At 42.7% G+C, this 19,009-nt stretch overlaps 1 protein-coding gene across 2 annotated transcripts in view; it reads left to right on the top strand.

The window, feature by feature from the left end:
• Nucleotides 1-19,009, top strand: part of myo3b (myosin IIIB) — a 77,907-nt gene that overhangs the window by 25,759 nt on the left and 33,139 nt on the right. For both annotated transcript variants that reach the window (XM_061724471.1, XM_061724470.1), the window contains 16 exons: nucleotides 1,296-1,380; nucleotides 1,490-1,606; nucleotides 1,852-1,956; nucleotides 2,144-2,227; nucleotides 2,343-2,545; nucleotides 2,634-2,732; nucleotides 3,369-3,483; nucleotides 3,562-3,688; nucleotides 6,143-6,353; nucleotides 7,131-7,278; nucleotides 8,367-8,520; nucleotides 8,671-8,759; nucleotides 10,149-10,278; nucleotides 16,477-16,556; nucleotides 17,475-17,495; nucleotides 18,506-18,583. In XM_061724471.1, coding sequence (XP_061580455.1) covers nucleotides 1,296-1,380; nucleotides 1,490-1,606; nucleotides 1,852-1,956; nucleotides 2,144-2,227; nucleotides 2,343-2,545; nucleotides 2,634-2,732; nucleotides 3,369-3,483; nucleotides 3,562-3,688; nucleotides 6,143-6,353; nucleotides 7,131-7,278; nucleotides 8,367-8,520; nucleotides 8,671-8,759; nucleotides 10,149-10,278; nucleotides 16,477-16,556; nucleotides 17,475-17,495; nucleotides 18,506-18,583 — 1,846 coding nt within the window. The remainder of the gene's footprint in view (nucleotides 1-1,295; nucleotides 1,381-1,489; nucleotides 1,607-1,851; nucleotides 1,957-2,143; nucleotides 2,228-2,342; nucleotides 2,546-2,633; nucleotides 2,733-3,368; nucleotides 3,484-3,561; nucleotides 3,689-6,142; nucleotides 6,354-7,130; nucleotides 7,279-8,366; nucleotides 8,521-8,670; nucleotides 8,760-10,148; nucleotides 10,279-16,476; nucleotides 16,557-17,474; nucleotides 17,496-18,505; nucleotides 18,584-19,009) is intronic.

Genomic DNA, 19,009 nt, shown 5'->3' with positions numbered 1-19,009 from the left:
TCTCCACACGGATTAAAGTTGAGGTATTTCAACAGTGTTGCAGACATTTTAAATACCTGGATGTAATAGGTGACTATAAATGTTAAAAAAAGACTTTTAGTCTTAGACTCTTTTAAGTTGTTATTTTTGGAGGTTGTGCCGTGTGTGTATGTGTTTTATTGACTTCCTGTTAATTTATGGATATTATTTGATTGAAAAGTCCTATTTCCAATGAACGAATACTGTCGCCATCACCTCAGTGCTGGCAGAACAAATCTGTTGATCTTCCAAGATGTATAATCAAAGAGAGAGAGAGAGACAAAAAAATAAGATTATTTTCTGTCACCACCTGTTTAAGATCCATGACTGTGTATCTCAATATAAAGATCAAGGAAGAGAAAATAGTATTTTTCAGTTTTTTGTTTACAGCTTACATCTTGCAAATGGTTTGAAAATTAGGTTTTCATCTTTTTTAAACAAGTCGTGCCGATATTTTAAGATCAGAAAGAAGCCAGGTTTATGCTGATGTTTAATAGCTGTACAGACACAGTGGATAATAGTTTGAGTTGGATGCCCTTTCTTGTCTCCCTGCAGACTCAGTCTTAGGACCTTTTTCCCTTTTTTGCACAGATTCATATTCCTAAAAAGAGGGGGGGGGGGTCCTCTCTGGAGTTCCTGGTGTTTGTTTTCATAAGCTGGAAACAGCACTATCCTAGGCTTTGAATATCTTTCAAAACCTAAGTTCACCGAATTAATTTGAAGAAATGTTATAAGACTTGGAAGAAAACACTCAAAAAGATTTCATCACAGCAAAACCACTGCTTTTAAATAGGGGTTTAAGAATCTTTGCGTAACTGGATTTTATTAAAGGACTGATTAAACAGTTTACAGCTACCAACAAAAATAATATACTATTAGCTCAGAATAAACCACAGTCATACCCCTGTAAATGTTTTTTTTTCGGTTTGTGGACTGGAGTCTCTCCATATTTGTGCACTTATAGCCACATGCTTGCAGAAACACAGCTTTACCTCACTCTTTCTCACACTCAGTGATGTGCCCCTGAGGTTTTCAGGCAGCCAGCTGGCTGCGAGCTGACCTCTGCTCTCGTGGGACTCGTTGGAGAGTAATAGATCAAAACACGGATAAAGGGCAATTACAGCTTGTGATAAAGGCAGATGTGTCTCCTGGGAAAGCTTTTAAGAGCTGCACTTAAACCACAGAAGTGATGGGATCTTCCATTTAGAAATCAAACTGCTTATTTGGTGTCACATTACAACTTTCAGGGATATTGTCATGTCCTTGACTTCATGCAGGCATGTGAGGATCAATACCCGCAAATCCCACATAATAGAGAGCTGTCCAGACGACGATCTGGTAAACCTGGAGTTCCTAGATGAGGTAGGGTTTTATTTTTTTTAATCAAGTCTACACCAATCATACCAAAGTCCATTGTTCCTGATTCTCCATGTTTGTCTCTTAATTTTATTTATTTTTTGCTTTGCTGTAGGAGTCAATAATCAGCCATCTTCAAAAGAGGTATGATGAGCTGCAGGTATACACATATGTCGGCGACATCCTCATCGCTCTCAATCCTTTTCAGAATCTGAGCATCTATTCTCCTCAGGTTTGTAACAAACCAGTCACACAGATGTTTACATGTTGTTCCCCCCCTCAAGAGGAAAGGAGGTATGAGTGTTCTTCTGTCACAATGTTCTCAGTGAGGGAATATCAAACATAATTTTAGAAAAAAAACAACAAGCACACTCTCTGAGTAAAGAGTCAGGCGCTGAGAAAGAATATTAGAAAAAACTCGAACTCTCTGTTATAAAAATCCTTAAGGTCATTATGCACGCTTTTCTTGTCTCCCAGTTCTCAAAGCTGTACCATGGCGTGAAGAGAGCTGACAACCCTCCTCACATCTTTGCTACTGCAGATGCAGCTTATCAAGGAATGGTGACATTATGTAAAGACCAGGTAAAGGTTGCAAAATCATACGTTCAATTTAAGAAGAACTGTATGATATCATAAATACTGTGTGATTTTTAAGACTTAAAACCAAGAGAAGCAGCTACTTTTCTTAAAAAAAACAACCTTTTCTCTACTTTTACCTGTTAAATAACACCGAAATGTGTATAATATATGTGTATAACATGTGTTTTAGTGTATTATCATCAGTGGGGAGAGCGGAGCAGGGAAAACAGAAAGCGCTCATTTGATTGTTCAGCATCTTACTTTCCTGGGAAAGGTGCGTTTAAATTTTTATCATTTGTGGGTTAATTTCTAGTTTAGACTTTTTCATTAATAGCTCAAGTCTTAAAACTACACCAGTGCTCATCAAAGAGACATGTTGTTGCTCTCAGGCAAACAATCGAACTCTCCGGGAGAAGATCTTGCAGGTCAACCCTCTGGTTGAGGCGTTCGGAAACGCTTGCACAGCTATTAATGACAACTCCAGCCGCTTCGGCAAGTACCTGGAGATGAAGTTCACACCGACCGGAGCCGTCACTGGGGCCAAGATATCGGAATACCTGCTGGAGAAATCACGGGTCATCAAACAGGCCCTGTGAGTGACGCTGTCGTTTGGTTGTGCTGGAGATGCGGCTTGTGTCATTCTTCTGACAAACTTTCTTTTTTTTCTTTCTTTCTTTCAGAGGGGAGAGAAATTTCCATATATTTTACTACATGTATGCTGGGCTTTATCACCAAAACAAGCTGAAGACTTACAAGCTGCCAGATGGGACACCTCCCAGGTCCAGCCTGCATTTCAACCTTGACATATTGTAGCTCTCGTTCACATATGGCATCGGCGTTAATATATGCACGGGCTATGTTTGTCATGCACATTCTCACCTCCTACGACGCTACCATGTTAGGTTATGCTATGTTTTTGAGTTTTTTTATATTAGTTTTGAGAAGCAGACTCACTAAAGGCCTGGGGCTAACACACAAATCCAGACTTTGTAGCCACACTTAAGAGTTGCTGTGTCTGTGTTTCTTGCAGAAGCAAACTAAAACACAGGGACATTAAGTTTTGCATAGATTGCTAATTTGGTGCATTTGGACAGTTTAACACAGAATGCATTACTTGAAAAAGCCAGTGGAAGAAAAAAACAACCTGTAAGTTCAGTAGGCAGACCAGGACAAAAGGACAATTGTGCTCATATGTAACCCAAACCACCTCCAAATCTTGTTAGAGTGATTGGATCTCAGTGTCCTGGGTGCGTACACATGTGTGTTTAGAGGTTTCTGCTTGTAATAGGATCACACCATTAACATGAAACACCTGTGTTAATGCCAGATGGAAACCGTCACAACAGGAAGCTGTAGCTATTTCCCACTTCCCGTTGCTGACACATGACACCAACGTTGATAATGTGCCTCTGCAGGTACGTTGACAGTCAGCAATACAAGGTGATGCAAGACATCGTCTCCAGGAAACTGTACAAGGAGCAGTTTGATGCAATTCAGGAATGCTTCCGAAATATTGGTTTTACTGAAGAGGTATTTAACCTCAAATAAAACATTTAGAGCTTTAAAGACCCACAAAAGTTTTACTTTTCCATCTTTTTTTTCTTTTAGGAAGTCAACTCTGTTTACAGAATTCTTTCAGCCATCCTGAACACGGGCAATATTGAATTCACTGCCATCACATCCCAACATCAGACCGACAAGAGTGAAGTGCCCAACTCCGAGGCCTTAGACAACGGTGAGGTACAGCGGACTAGCGGTGTGTGGTGTGATTGTGGGCAACACAGAGGCTGCAAGTAGGTTCTTGACCTCTCTGCGTAGAGTTTGCATAATTAGCAGACCACATGTAAGGGCACTCGCACGCTCGGTAATCCGTACCATGCCAAAGAACGTTTGACCCCTAAAAACGAACTGGTTTCCCTAAACCAGGAAGCAAGAACACATGGAGGCACACGTCGAGCACTGGAAATCTGCAACAAAAACCACAAACGAAACCGACACGGAGCCGACCAAAACACGAGCAGGTCCAGGCCGGACATGTGGCCAGGAGGCCCTCATCCCCCAGGCCAACGGACCCCACCCGGCGAGAAGCCAGCCTGCCCGGAGAGACAGAGCTGACGCTGGCCGGCGCACCCGCCCCCACAAAAGCGGCCCTCCAGGACCAGAGGGGCGCCCCGCCGCAGAGGCAGCGGGAGGGGACCGGAGACGGGCCCGGAGAGAGGGAACCCCCCAACAGGGCGACACCTGCGCGGGCCCGACAATGGAGGGCCCCAGACCCAGGCATCCCATTCATCCATCCATTCATCTATCCGATTTCTATAATAATAATAATAATAATAATAATAATAATAATAATAATAATAATAATAATAATGACGATAATAATAATAATAATAATAGTAATGATAATAATAATAATAATAATAATAATAATAATAATAATAATCTTTGTATAGTAATAATATCAAGGCGGGAGGCGTGGAGTACCGGGCCACGTGGGACAATGTCCCCTACGGCCCGGACCCCCCGCCCCTTCGCCTGTGTGCGTATGAATCGTGTAGGGGGGGCAGGAGGGGGAGTGGAGGCCGAAGCCAGGAGGCAGGGCCAGTAGAGCCGGCCCTGGAAAGACGCCCACGCTCCCCCGCCGGCCATCCAAGTCGACAGGGGGCCGGCCCTCCGAGCCGGGCCAGGGCCCCACCGTACCTCCCTGGGCGCCCCCGGCGCCGTCGGAGCCCCCAGGCGGATGTGGAGATGGCCCAACATCCCTCCATTCATACTGACGACATAAGACATAGACACCTGAGAATGACTCCACCCCGCCGCGCCCGCCCGTGCACCCCTGGGCCAGAGGAGGCCCGATCCCCGGACCCCCCCCCGGGGCCACCCCGGCGGACACCCCAAAGGTCACGGAGTCCCCACAGACGAAGGGGCATGCGACCCCCGCCCAGCGACGGAGGACCAAGGCAGCAATGCCCCTCCAGCGCAGACAGCCACCCCCCACCCAGGCAGGGCCGGGACCCCCACGCCCACAGCCCAGCCCCCCCCCAGAAAAAAACGGAGACGCCCTAGCCACAGCCCCCCACCCGAGCCCCCCCAGCCACCTTCCCACCGCCGTGAGGTAACCCCTCCCATAGACCCCCAAGGCCCCCACCAGCCAGGGACAGGGCCCCACTTTAGGCACACCTCCTTCTCTTTTTTTTTTCTTAATAAAGTAGTCAGTGACCAGAGACATGTTGGACTCGTAGCTCACTGTTGGACATCAACGCCAAGGGAAAGAAGAGGCTTCACACTGCAGAACACTTTAATTTTTTGTGAAAACACACACTGGGGAGGGAATATAGTGCATTTGTGGGATCACTGTGAATGCACAGACGGAGAGTGGAGGGAGAAAGAAGTGGGGATCCCCAGTGCATCTTTATACTGCGATATCTGTGTGAAAATGATTAAAGGCAGTTTGAGAGACAAGTCAATGTTGCAGTGATTTAACCTGAGTCACCCACATTGGTTGGTGTTTTTAGACCCCCTTTGTTTCTACAGGTGCTTTATTTATTTATTTATTTATTTATTTATTTATTGTGATAGCATTTACTTAATTGTTTGTTGTTGGGTGTACAGAGAATTTCAGGTAGTAAACAAGTTAATCAGAAAAAGATCTACTCTATTTCTAGCTCATTCCACAACATGAAAAAAGACCTAGAAAACACTGCAACACTTCAAAGTCACAACATTACAGTATGATTTCCAAAATTGTCTTCTTTTCTGAGATGTGATGCGATGCTATTTTTTCTTTGTGCTGTTTTTGGTTTGGTTCGACTGTTTACTGTTGCTTCACAGGATGTTTTGGATCTTTGATCTGTTTTTAGGACTGCTTTGCCTGCGTTTTGTGAATCGCTGTTGAATTTGTTGTGTTCTGTCAAGTATTGTGTTGTCACCTCAGGGACACCATAGTAGACTGTTAATCAGCATGTTTACAATGGTGTTTTGTGTTTTTGCTGTCTATGATGACAGAACTCGAATCTCCTTTGAAGGAGACGTTTTATGTACATGAGATGGGAAAAAAAATTACCATGTTCTGATACCACTAATACCGTGTCCAAATATTGTATTTGCAAAAAATGTGCAGAAGCAAAAGGCTCCTCCATGGATGGATGTTGGTGTTTTATCTTCTTGATCTTCTCTGCTTTTTTCTCAGCTGCATGTCTCCTCAGCATCGGCCCGGAGGAGCTCCAGGAGGCACTGACCTCACAGTGTGTTGTAACCAGGGGCGAAACCATTATCCGCACTAACACTGTGGACAAAGCCGCCGACGTCCGAGATGCCATGTCCAAGGCCTTGTACGGACGCCTCTTCAGCTGGATCGTGAACCGCATCAACTCGCTGCTGCAACCTGACATGAAAATCTGGTGAGGATGTGCCCGCGATGTCCGGATGTCAACCGTTTCTCGGACACAGACTCTCTGCAAATGGCCAGTGACCTCTGCGCTAGTCGGTGGAGGTAGATGCAAACATTCAGGGGGAGAATATCAATGGGCAAGAAAGAGACAAGCGAAAGGAGAGCAAAAAAAGAAAAAAATTAATAAATATTTTATACAGAGTTGCGTGCAGAGAAAATAATGTTCCGATGATTAAAAAGACTTCAGAAAGACTGCAAAGAGGCTTTTCATTGATCCAAAAGAAGTCCTTCATATAGATGAGCGTTGACTGTCAAGGAGTTGTCTCGCAGAGATGAACAGAGAGCCAAAGCTCCTGTCTGAATTCCACTCATCTGTGCTGTTTCCTTATTGCCATTAATAACCGCGTAGCACTGGTTTAAGGTGACCTCTGCACGAAGCAGCTAGTGACTGATCATGAAAGTAGCAGCTCCGAGCTCTGAATATAAAACACGGGATGTGAAGTATTCACGCTCTGTTGTACCAGTGTATATTGTTTGTGCAGATATTGAAAATATCTCGAGGTTAAATCAATAGAGGCTGAAATAAAAACCATTTACAAAGGACTTCTTTTTTTTTTATAGCCAATGTTTATGATTTCTCATCAGACTACTCCTTCCAGCTCAGACTCTTATTTGGGCTGAACGTGGATTATCATTAAAGTTTTATCAATTAATATGGCTGCTGGGGATTTGCTCGCTCCCCTACATAGAAGAATAAGTTTGTTTGTCCCCCTTTTCTCCTTTGAAGTGCCGCAGAGAGCTGCATGAATGTGGGAATCCTGGACATCTTCGGTTTTGAAAACTTCAAGAAGAACTCATTTGAACAATTGTGCATCAACATAGCAAATGAGCAGATCCAGTTCTACTTCAACCAGCACATATTTGCCCTCGAACAGGTGAGTTTGTCCACGCAGGTTGGGGGTTAGTAATTACCTCATTTACTAATGCAAACGCTTTTGAGATAAAACTCTAATATGTTTCCGATGAGACGAAACAAGTCCCTTTGAGACGCAGTTATGGAAATTGGTTTCTAATATTAATAATGAATTTCCTGATCCATCGGGGCAGAGAAGCTCTCAAAATGATCACTTTGCTTGCTTGTCTTGTGTTAAGTAAAGGATTGTCTCTGTTGTGCGCCACTAAATTACCATCTTAATTGATTTGATGAGGCTGTTTACCCTGAAGTGTGAGAAGTCTTTATGTTGGTTGATTGAAATGAACAGACATTAATCAAGAACCGCTTTTGCCATAATGTTTTTTAGTTTATATTAAAGGAATATTTAAATTCTAAGTAGATCAGTTAAAGAAACCTGTTTTTTCTTTTAAAACTTAATTTCTCATGACAGCCTCATGCTCATCATTACAGATACTCATTCATATTTACATGCTTTAAGCTTTCTGCTAAACCAGACTTGAAATCAGAATCTGCATTTACTCTGCTCTCTTTAATTGCGGCAGTAATCACAGAAAACTTGGCCTTAAGCTTGGGAAAAAGTTTCTCCCCTGATGTAGGTTTGTTGCTCTGTGGAGAAGCGTTTTATTTGGTGTGGAAGTCGTCGGCGCCGCTGAACACATACACTGATTATTCTGAGTTGATGACTTAAACATGAGCACGGTTTAGTTCCATTGGTTCCACTTTATTAGTAAAATATATATTTAAAACAACTTTTTGATCTGAAATTAAATAGATGCAATAATGTGATATGACTGCGGGTTGTTTGCACATTGAGATAAATTATGAATAAGTAAGTAGCTCTATTTGTTAGTTTGGAGCTGCTCTGTTTTATGCATTCATTCTGTCGCGCCGCCGACTTCCACCACAGACACACACAGCCAGCTGCCAGTGTTTGTTGATTATGAGCCCTTTTTTTATTATTATTTCTCCACACCCATGCACAAGTCACATTTAGCCCAGATTGTTTAATTGGGTCATTTAGGAAAAAACATTAACTTATTTATTCTACATTTCACTGATTCTCGTTAGATAGAGTACCAGAGCGAGGGAGTGGATGCCAGTCTGGTGGAGTACGAGGACAACAGGCCCATCCTGGACATGTTCTTGCAGAAACCCATGGGTTTGCTATCCCTGCTGGACGAAGAGAGTCGCTTCCCTCAGGCTTCTGACCAGACCCTTGTGGGTAAGACCACTAATACACCTGGAACTTGAGGAGACGTTAAACATAAAAATCATGAAAAATGGTTACCGGTATGTGTAAGAGACTTGAGGTCAGCGATTGTGTCTTAAGCATAAGTTTATGCATTTTTTTGTGTGTTTGTGTTTTTAACAGATAAATTTGAAGACAATTTGCGATGTAAATACTTCTGGATACCAAAACGTGTGGAGCTTTGTTTTGGAATTCAACATTATGCCGGAAAGGTATAAAATTATTGTTTGGATCATTGCAGGAGATCCCTGTACTCTGTTGGTGTAAGCGGATCATAGATTAAACTAAATCTATGATTTGTGATTTGAGTCGCATTCGAAGTCATGGGTCGTCGGGGATGAAGCTCAGCTTTAGAAACTGGATCTTGGGACATGAAATATTACCTCTTCGGTGGGCAAAGAGGGTGAGCTTGTGGATGAGCTGAAAAAGCGCTGACCAGATATAGTCAGGCTCACTTCAAGACACAGTTAAGGTTCAGAACCAGGCTTCTTCTGCAGTTACCAAAGGTGCGAGATGTCGAGATGGAGCAGGTTTACTTACAACCTGCAGTTGGTCCAAAATGCCTTTCCTTCATTGGCTCCCCATTAATTTTAGAATTAGGTTTAACGTTAGGCTCTAAATGGGCAGGCCCCTGCTTATATCATGGACCTTCTTCAGTTCCAGTCAGCCACCGTATCCCTGAGGTCCTCTAGTGAAGGAAAACTACAGGTCACGGCTTAAACTGAAAGGTGATAGGGCCTTTTCTGCTCGTCGACTGTGGAACCAGTTACCTTCAGACGTTTGTCATTTGTCATGTCTCCCCACTATTTCCACCTTTAAGTCTATATTAAAAACTCACCTCTATTCATTAGCTTTTCCAGTCCCCTAATCTTGTCATTTCTTATGTCTGTGTTTTTTAATTATTATTATTATTATGATCATTTACAGCACTTTGGTCAGTAATATCTCTGTGTTAGGGTTAGGGTTTATAAATAAATGTTACTTACTTACTTCCTAACTTATATCACCTGGTTCGTAGCCTTTAGCTTGGGGTTTTACCTGGTGATATGAGAGCGTAGCTGCCCTGCAAAGAGTGGTCGCGCCGGTCAACTTCAACCATCCTAGAGAGACTTGGAGTAGAGCAACTGCTCCTCCACGTTGAGAGGAGCTAGTTTAGGTGGTTCAGGCATCTGGTTGGGATTCCTCCTAGATGCTTCACTGGGGAGGTGTTTCAGGGATGTCCAACTAGAGAGAGATTAGAGATTATACGTCTGCTGCTACCCCTGCGACCTGAACACGGATAAGTGGAAATGAATAGATGGAAGGATAGATTGATAGATGGAAGGGATTCAAAATGCCTCTTCTGTCTCCCAGACCTGTGACATTGTGTCAGTACATGTTACCAAGACCTAAAACTAAAGCAACGAAACCAGTGCAGCCATCAATATCAAGTTATATGTTTTTATATGGCAATTTTGATCTAATTTGGTGTTAGATTTGCTCGACATGATATTAGAAGTTCTATAAATACTGTTTTTTTTCAATTTAATTACTGATAAACATTGTCTCTTTTAATATATGAGTGGATTGTTGATGTTTATTTGTTGTGTCCTGCTTGGCAGGTGATGTACAACGTGAATGGGTTTCTGGAGAAGAACAGGGACACTCTTCCTGCAGACATCGTTGTGGTGTTGAGAACATCAGAGAACAAGCTTCTTCAGCAGCTGTTTTCCAGCCCTTTAACTAAAACAGGTAGGCCAAGAGATGGACCCTGAAGAGAAATGAAAAATCACCTCTGAAAAATCTAACAGGGAGCGATACTCCATCTCTCATCACAATGGAAACAGAAACTTTCCTTCTGAGACCAGCTATTGTTAACTGCGACTGTGGGACTATATTAATCAGTGAATTGTGTTGCTTTTCGGCTGCTTCCATAAATGTTCAGGTAAGTGGGTTTCTTAAAAAATGCGGCTCGCAGGCATCTAGTGGGTCCCCCTTCGTTTCAAGCCTTTGCGCGCCGCGCTCGGATAAATCTGCAGTCTCCATTATCTCTTGAGAGGCTCAGCTCTCCGCACGGCGCTCTGTTTTTATTTTCACTAAGCTGTCCCTCTTGGTTTCCAACTGCTGAATGCTATCTACAGATTGTGGGTGCAGTGGGATATTTTTATGATAAGGTTTCTAAATACCCAGGGGATGAAGAAATGGTATTTAGAGAACACAAAAGCAGCTCGTCCCACCTCTTTTCTGTTGGTTAAATGAAGGTAGAGTAATGTGCTTGTCATTAGCTGTGGCTGAGGCCTCTTGGTCACTGGACTTAGCTATAATGCTAATAGATGTCTTAAATTATTAGATTCCCACTTCTTTTTTTATTTCAGCTAAGCCACATTATGTGATTCCCTTCCTTTTTTAGGGGCCTGTAAAGGCCTGCTTTCACTCTTGGTGGTATTAAACGAAACTTCAATTCACAAACGGCACCTGAGCTGAGACTCCTGTAGAAATCCAGAATGTGTCTGTAAAACTTCAATTGCCGGCTGTCCACAAGGGAGCCTTCAGCCACTTCCTCCGGCAATTAACGGCCTCAGAGGCGTGCACGCTGCAGAAACTCATTGAGCTCTTCTTTTCAGTGTGCAAAAGCACTGAATGGATGCTAAGATGTGCTGTAATGTTTACTGTTGCTGACACAGTGTCAGTTAGGTCTAAAAGCTTCTTGATTTCCTTTTTTGTTCCTCTGCACTTTTGTCCATCCAGCCATTTACACCATTTTGTGATGATTTATCAAAGGAATAGACAGCGTCTGTATTTTTTGTTGTTTTCTTTTTTCAATTTGAACCTCTCCCCCTAAAAGGGTTTTACAGAGCTTGGGGTGAGTGCATGGATAGTCAACACATCTCTCTGGAGATGTAAGTCTCCTTTTTTTTACCATTTATTTATTTATTTTTTATTGCAGTTTGTGAAACCGCAGATCATCTCTCCAGATAAAAGCTATGACACACTGCTGTGGCTTATCACGCTGGATAAGATGGAGCACTGTTTAAAAGAGAAGATGCAGTGTAGCGTAAGAAAATTAGAAATCTATTCTTCAGGGTAAAATTTTCAGGGGAGGATTTAATTTGCATTTTCCTTCACATTATAGATTTAGTGTTATCTGTGAAATTACCATTATCTAGGGGGATCTGATAGAAATCTGTGATACACCAGGGTGGTTTCACAGTATGGGGCTCCTCATGGTGTGACCACTAGGTGACGCCCTCGTAGACCTGCAGCCTCACACCATCCTGAAGGTGAAGGAGAATGTCTGAGATGTCAAAATACACACTCTCACACACTCGCACACATGCGCCGGGTGTTCAGGCTTCGGCCGGCCCACATATCAAAACTGCGGTGGCACATGATAGATTCCTTTGAACTAGTTATGTTTCCCTCACGTACAGTGCACACTCATGTGATGTTCAGTGTTTTCACACACACCCACTTTAAGAAATAATGGCGTGAGTATCGATCAATCCGCAGTTCCCGTCTGGAGAGCGGTGGGGAAGTAAAAAGCTCCCAGGCGGTGAATAGCAAAGCCACTTGAGCCCTGGAGAATGGAGGTCCTTGAGGCTTGGACATGTGGTGGTGTTTTGTCAGAGGAAATGGGCTGTATTTGCATGGACAAATTCCTCAGAGCCAGGGCCTTTCCCAGATCTGGGGGGAACACAGAGTTTGAGTTGGCCTGGTTCTGTTGGGCCCACAGAGGCCTGGGCAGCCTGCGGTTGCAGCTTAGCTCCCTGTATGTGTGTGTGTGTGTGCGTGTGTGTGTGTGTGTGTGTGTGCATGCACGCTCTCAAGACTGCTTGCCAACTGTTAGCAGCATAGCATATCTGCATACATACTGTGCTCATCTAAACTGCTGCTTCTTTGTTAGAGCACAATGTAAATTGAGTGTTATGGACTGGAAATGCATACGTATTTCTATACTACACCCCCCAATTGTTATTGATATGCTCAATTTATCTTTCAAGGGTTTGAGCACTAAAAAATGTGTGACAATAACCGGTGTGATTTATGTGATCCATTTAAAATTGAAGAGGTTAACAGTAAATCTGACTCAGTGTAGAGTCACATTCACTAATGTGCATTGAGACAAAGGATTTACATCCTATATATATATATATATGTATATATATATATATATATATGTATATATATATATATATAAATCTCAAGGATACATAGCAGGGTGTAGCCTGTCAGCAGGAGGATTTCCTTACATGTGTGTGTCAGTGGTGAGAAATAGTACATATACACTCCCCGGCCACTTAATTAGGTACCCCTGCTGTACCTAATAAAGTGGTGGGTGTATAAGCACATATACGCACCCCTTTGAGGGGGTGGGTGTTCCTCGATTCAACTTTAAGGTACTTGTGTTTTATTTGAATACATTATCTGGGCCCATTATTTGCACCATTGCTTAGGAATGGTCTGTTGTCACTTTGTAGATTAAGATTTTATTCCAAAATACATATCTGTTCGTAAATATGTCTTTTACTAAATCTTAGGTCTCACAATGTCCTTGTTCTTAATCAGCAAACAGAATTTGTGTTCATGTTTTGCAAGCACAATATTGTCAGTTGATGAAACAAACTTGTATCACACTATTCCTTCTAAGGTTTCTAAGGTTATAAGTTGAAGGCTATCATCTGTGGAGTTTTTTCTTCTTTTTCTTTTACAACTTCACATCAAGCCACGGTGGCTGTTCTCCCATCCTCTGCATCCCCTTCATGTAAGGAGATCCTCCTGACAGCCTTCGCCCTGCAATGTGACACATTTTGCTCTCTGTTCTCAGCCAGCAGAGGCCTTTTTCATCCCAGTAGGCAGATGTTCCAGTAGCTTCCACACACTCTCCCTACGAAGAAAAACACTCGCCAAGTAATACTTTTAGTTCAGTTTTCTCTCCAATAAATGTTTTGAGTCAGCAGTGGGATTTACGACGACCCCGAACATCAGTCGCGAGAAGCCGGCTCTCCGAAGTCACATGGTACGACATCCTTTGATAAATGCAACACTGTGTTGTGTCACTAAAAGCCAATTACACCGTGCTTTTTATGATTGATCTGCTTTGACAGTAGTGGATGGCATTTAAATCAACAGCCCCCGGAGCCATCTCCAGGCATAAACGGTGGTGGTTATAGAGGGTGCGGGAGGGTTTCAGGGGTTATGGGTGCTTTAATCTAATTTGCTTGGTTGCTGAGTTGAGTTTCTAGATCACATGTTTTCAAAAAGAGAGCGGGAGAGCGTCGGAGATATCCAGCAAGCCTCTGCTCACTCAGCTCGGAAAGGCTGCTCTCTCTTACAAGTTTGATTGTCCCCCGTGTCGACAGCTCGATCCACAGCTTCTGAAGTACAAGGCGCACACTGGCACTCATAAAAGCGTGCAGGGAGGTGTCATATTGAACGCGGGATTGCTTTTTAATCCCAGGCACATTGACTATTCTTGTCAATAGAGCCCCAATACAACTGCCAGCTTGAGCTTTTTTTTTTTTTTCCTGCAGGATTCTTGCTGGGCTTAATTTTTCAAAGTGAACGAACAGATGCAGAGGAAGTTTTTTTTTTTCTCTTCTCTCCTCCTGTCCTCTTCCCCAACACACACTGTTCTGTGACTGTGTGTTTGTCCTGGAAGTCCGTGCCAAGAGCAACATGCATGAAGCAGAAAGACGCAGCAGGGCACTCGTCAACCTGTTTCTCAAGATCGAAAGACCTGATGAGAAATGTTCCCCCTCACCCACGCTTCTCTTTTAATTATTCACCTCTCATATTACAACTTTTTTTTCTTCTCTTTTTTTTTTTACCCCCTTTCGTTGATTTTAATCATTTGAGAACCCTGACCAAAGTGAGAACTGTCTCCAGCTGTCACTACAAACATATGCAGCGGTTCCTTTAACAGAATCCGCCGTCAAAGAACAAATCTGCCTTTTTTCTTGCCAGTCGCTGCATTTGAATAATTATGATCTAAGTCATTAGACCAGTTCCCTACTGTATCTAAATTAGAAGGTCTTCTTTTAGGCCGGACATCACAGGTGTACCCACGTCTCAGGAGACAGAAATCTTTGAGGATACTGACTATTAACCCATGCTCTAATCATGCAGTCAGAAGGGGATATGAATTAATACAGCCCGCCAAGGAATACATGAAGAAAGCAGCGAGTGTCCATTTGCAAGGCTTAGGTACAACTGTCATAGTTTCTCTCATCGTGGCGCAGCCCCTTCATCTCCTCTTGATGGTGCCATGGAAGTGAGAGGCGTGAAAGCGCAGTGACACTCCACGAGCTCGTTCCACTTGCAGCCGCTAATTCATCATGACAAATGTGCTCAGATGATCTGGCCCAGCAGCACTAATGGGGAGAAGAGAGAGCGCACTTCATTTGCACAAGACCCACTCCAATTAATCCATCCAGCTTTACTCTGGGCTAATTGGAGCGGGGCCCTCCCTGCCTGTGTGCCGGTAATATACCCGACACAGTTTAACAGCCCCTGTTCTCAAAGATCATACTTTTTGTGTGTGTGTGTGTGTGTGTATATGTGTGTGTGTGTGTGTTAGTGTGTGTGTGTAGATTGTGCCGAAGGGCCATTTGAGGTTGTAAAATGTGCACCCCGTATCCTTAAACACAAGGCCTTCTCACAAACATGTGTTCTAATGAGCAATTAACTGCTCACATTTCCATCTTATCGTATTTTACACTTTCCTTTCTTCTATTTTTAGAGTGTATTTCGGAACCTGTGGTTACTTATCAAAACTGCAGAATAAAATGCAGAATAAACGAGTAGATAAATAAATAGAAGTTACCCAATGACTATCAGAAGCTACAAACTGCAGCACTTCCAGCTTAGGAGTCTTTTTAAGTGTCTCCCACTATATGTTCTGGGTTGTTTTGTCTATAGCAGAGTGTATGTGTCCATACTTGTGTGTGTTTTCTCTCCCATGAGACCCTTTGTTGCTTTGACTGGCTGAGAAACCTTCAGCAATAATAAAGTGTCCTTTGTCCAAAGTTAGAAATAGACCTGCTTTAAATCAATCTACCCTGAACTGATTTGGATCTAACTCAGTCTTATAAGTTATAATACAGGGTTCGGTGTTAGAGATCCCTCTGAGGAAAGGCAGGCGCTCTTCAAATGCTCAAATTTCTGGCTCTCGTCTGCAAGACGACATCCTCCACAAGTCATACTGCAAGAAGCTTGCTTGGCATTTGCATTTTTAGAAGTTGGTCTGTGTGTGGTAGAAAATCTAGAACAATTGTTGGCCTGTCACTTCGGCTTTATCTTTAAAAAACTTACAAAGGTTTTCCTCTTTGCCGTACACGGCTGCCTGGGTAATGCTGCCTCCTGTGTCTGCAGACGTATTTTTCTAAAGGTGTGTGTGGCACATCTGTGCAGCTATTGTTTATTCATGGAGTAAACCCTTTGAAATGTGTTAAGATACTTCCCACTCATTATAAAAATCCTGCCACCCATGGATTAGGACTTTGATGTCACCAATCCTGCTTCAAAGGCTTCTTTCACTGCTATTAATCACAGTTTAGCCTCTGAAGATATAGCCAGAGAAAACATTTGGACATCTTGTGCAGAAACTTTGAAATGTTCAGACTGTCTTGCATATGCTATGCTCATATCCTTTTCACTGTGTGTGTGTGGGGCTGTTGGACTGCTGTGCATGCAGCTGCACTCCTGAGTCTGCGGGATTCAACTCAGATTTAGGCTTCGCCTCGACTGGCTTTAATGCCGTGGCTGCTGCATGAACACCAACGAAGCAGTGCATTTTGTTCATTCATATATGTTGGGGAAAAAAAAAAAAAAGAGCATCTCGCCCAAAGTGTTAATTGCAGCTCGGTGCTCGATAGTTGAACCTCTGTAATCAGTCTCTAACTTCACCAAAGCTTTGACTAAGTCCTGAATGAGTGGGTTTGTATTCAACAGGAAATCTGGCGACATCCAGGGCTCGTGTCACAGCTGCCTCCAGATCTCTGCCGCCACAGCTTGGATCAGGACGCACCAAGGTGAGGCTCCTGTAGCACAAATCATCACACAAGACCGTAAGGCTTTTTTATTTGTTGCTCACAGGCGTTGCACCATAAGAAACCCAGTAAAAGCCTGTGCTGCGAAGCATAGCCACTTTAATTGACTGCCCTGTTATGTTTGCTGTCTTGCTTGTGGTGATGCAGTATCGCCATCTGGCATTTGGTGTCTACATCATGGAAGTAGTTTCTCAGATTTACTGACTTTTGTTGTTAACAATCAGGCAGTAAAGCGTTTTGTAAATTATGAGGTTTATTTTTGTTGTGCATCAACACACCTAGATAAGATGCAGTGATTGTTTTATTAGCTCATATCCCACCATAATTCTTCATGTAGGATTTATCTAATTGCACCCAAAAATGCTGCATTCCCTGTTAGATTCTTGCAGTTTGTTTGAGTGTTTTGTTTTTATTGTGCAATATATAACTACAGCATCAGGTTGTTGGAAATATTCCATAAAGGCAGTGAGCCACTGCCTTTCTGCACTTCTTTTATTTTCCTTTTACTTAAAGAAATCCTTAAGTGGGAAAACAAAATAAACAGACATACACTCAACAAGGGAAATGTTTTTCTTACAGTAGAAATCCACAATAACATACAGGTAAATACATGGATAATGAAAAATAAATATCAATTAATGGTCAAGTGATAATAAAAGTTATGTGTGAATGACTGTGTGATGTAAAATCTAAATTATAGACAGTGTGTACAGCATATACAGATGTGTCAAAGATCTAATTTCTTTTACATGTATGTATAACTGTTTGTATTGTAAATATGAACTCACATTTAAAGTGGAAACCCCTTGAAGGTGATTTTCCACTTCTTTACCTCCTGTCTATCCACTTCTCTCTTCCTTCTATTTCCATGTTATCCGCCGACATGTGCTGTACTCAAAGTCTCCCAAATACCTGTTGAAGGTAAGACTTCTGTTTAAAATAATACAATCCTGCAACTCATAAATACAACTATAAATTACAAGCACAAACATGGTTCACTAAAATCAGATTATTATCATCCAAAACTTGTTTCACCATCTTTGAATTATGTGCAGCTTTTGCTCAGCTCACATCAATCAGTCTGGCTGTGGAAAATGTAAATAATCTCTTTTGAACTTTTTGTCTCCACCGGGCCAAAATTTTGTGTTATCAGTGTAAACAAATGCCTTCTGATGTGTCTCTTAGGTTATAGACATACTTAACATGAGATGCAAATGCACACCAGCACTCGTGTGGAAGACAGCTCCTCTTTGATAAACTTCCACTGGGCACTTTCTCAAGCCGGGAAAAAAGTTGACAGAAACTGACACTTAAGGAAAGTTGCTAGATTAAAGTAGTGGACGCTTGTTAGTATAGTGGAAGTGAGTCCCAGATAACCGTTTGTACCCATGTATGATCTGCTTTCAGAATAGCAAAGTGTCTGCGGATCTCATTCCTCTCTTCATGTTCCTACCTTTCCTCTGTGCAAGGAGGAAATAAAGTATTAAGATATGCACTTTGCTACTTCGACTTACCATAAAATATCCATTGCATCATTAATTTTGATGAAGTCACGAACTGTGCAGGCCATTAGAAAGCTTATATTGTTTCCTCGTTAATCCGGCCGTTGTCGTCTGCTCAGTGACGGCTGCTCTCATTACTCAGAATGCGCTGCAATTTTCCCATGCCCCACAGCACTGTTGAATTATTCTCTAGATTGTTAGCTTTAAGTGTTTATGAGGTTACGTTGTATCAACAGCACAGTTAGCACAGCTGTATATTCCCAACTGGCCCATTTAGAGGAAGGAAACCTGCTGTAATAATACCTTTATCTCTGCAGAGCCCACCGAAGACGTCACGTTGCAAACAAACGGCACCTCATTTGAATCTCCTGGGCTGAGTCCGGCCTGCGTTATCAAAGCAGCGTGTTCACGGTGAATGTTTGTGTTCAGGTGGACACGATGGAGATGATGCGTCACCCAGAGGAAACCACCAACATGAGGAGACAGACTGTGGCGTCCTATTTCCGCGTATGTGTTTTTATTTCTTGCTACCAGCAATTGTGTCACAACACAGTGGCGTCAATTCAGTCAAAGCTAAGGTATGGCAAGGTTACGAGTCACAGAACTTAACTAGAGTATCAATCAACACGTCCAGCAAATACTCATCACAGAAGTCTGCTATGTAGCTTATCTGTGTGGTCAAGAAAATTGGAACTTTTCCAAATGCAGTCTCACTCACTGCAAAAACTAAAAAAAAAGGAATATTTGTCTTATTTCTAGTTAAAATGTCTCATTTTTAGTCAAAAAATCTCATTACACTTAAAGGAGCATGAGGCTCCTTTTAAGAAATGAGACTCTCTAGCGCCACCCTTCACCACGACGGCCGTCTGGGGTACTGCAGCCAACAGGAAGCCGGCACGGGAGAACGGGGAGAACGTGCATGCAGCGTCATGT

This window comes from Cololabis saira, chromosome 6, assembly GCF_033807715.1.
Source record: "Cololabis saira isolate AMF1-May2022 chromosome 6, fColSai1.1, whole genome shotgun sequence".
NCBI lineage: Eukaryota > Metazoa > Chordata > Actinopteri > Beloniformes > Belonidae > Cololabis > Cololabis saira.
Note: the sequence above shows the minus strand (reverse complement) of the source record. Positions and strands in the feature narration are given on the sequence as shown.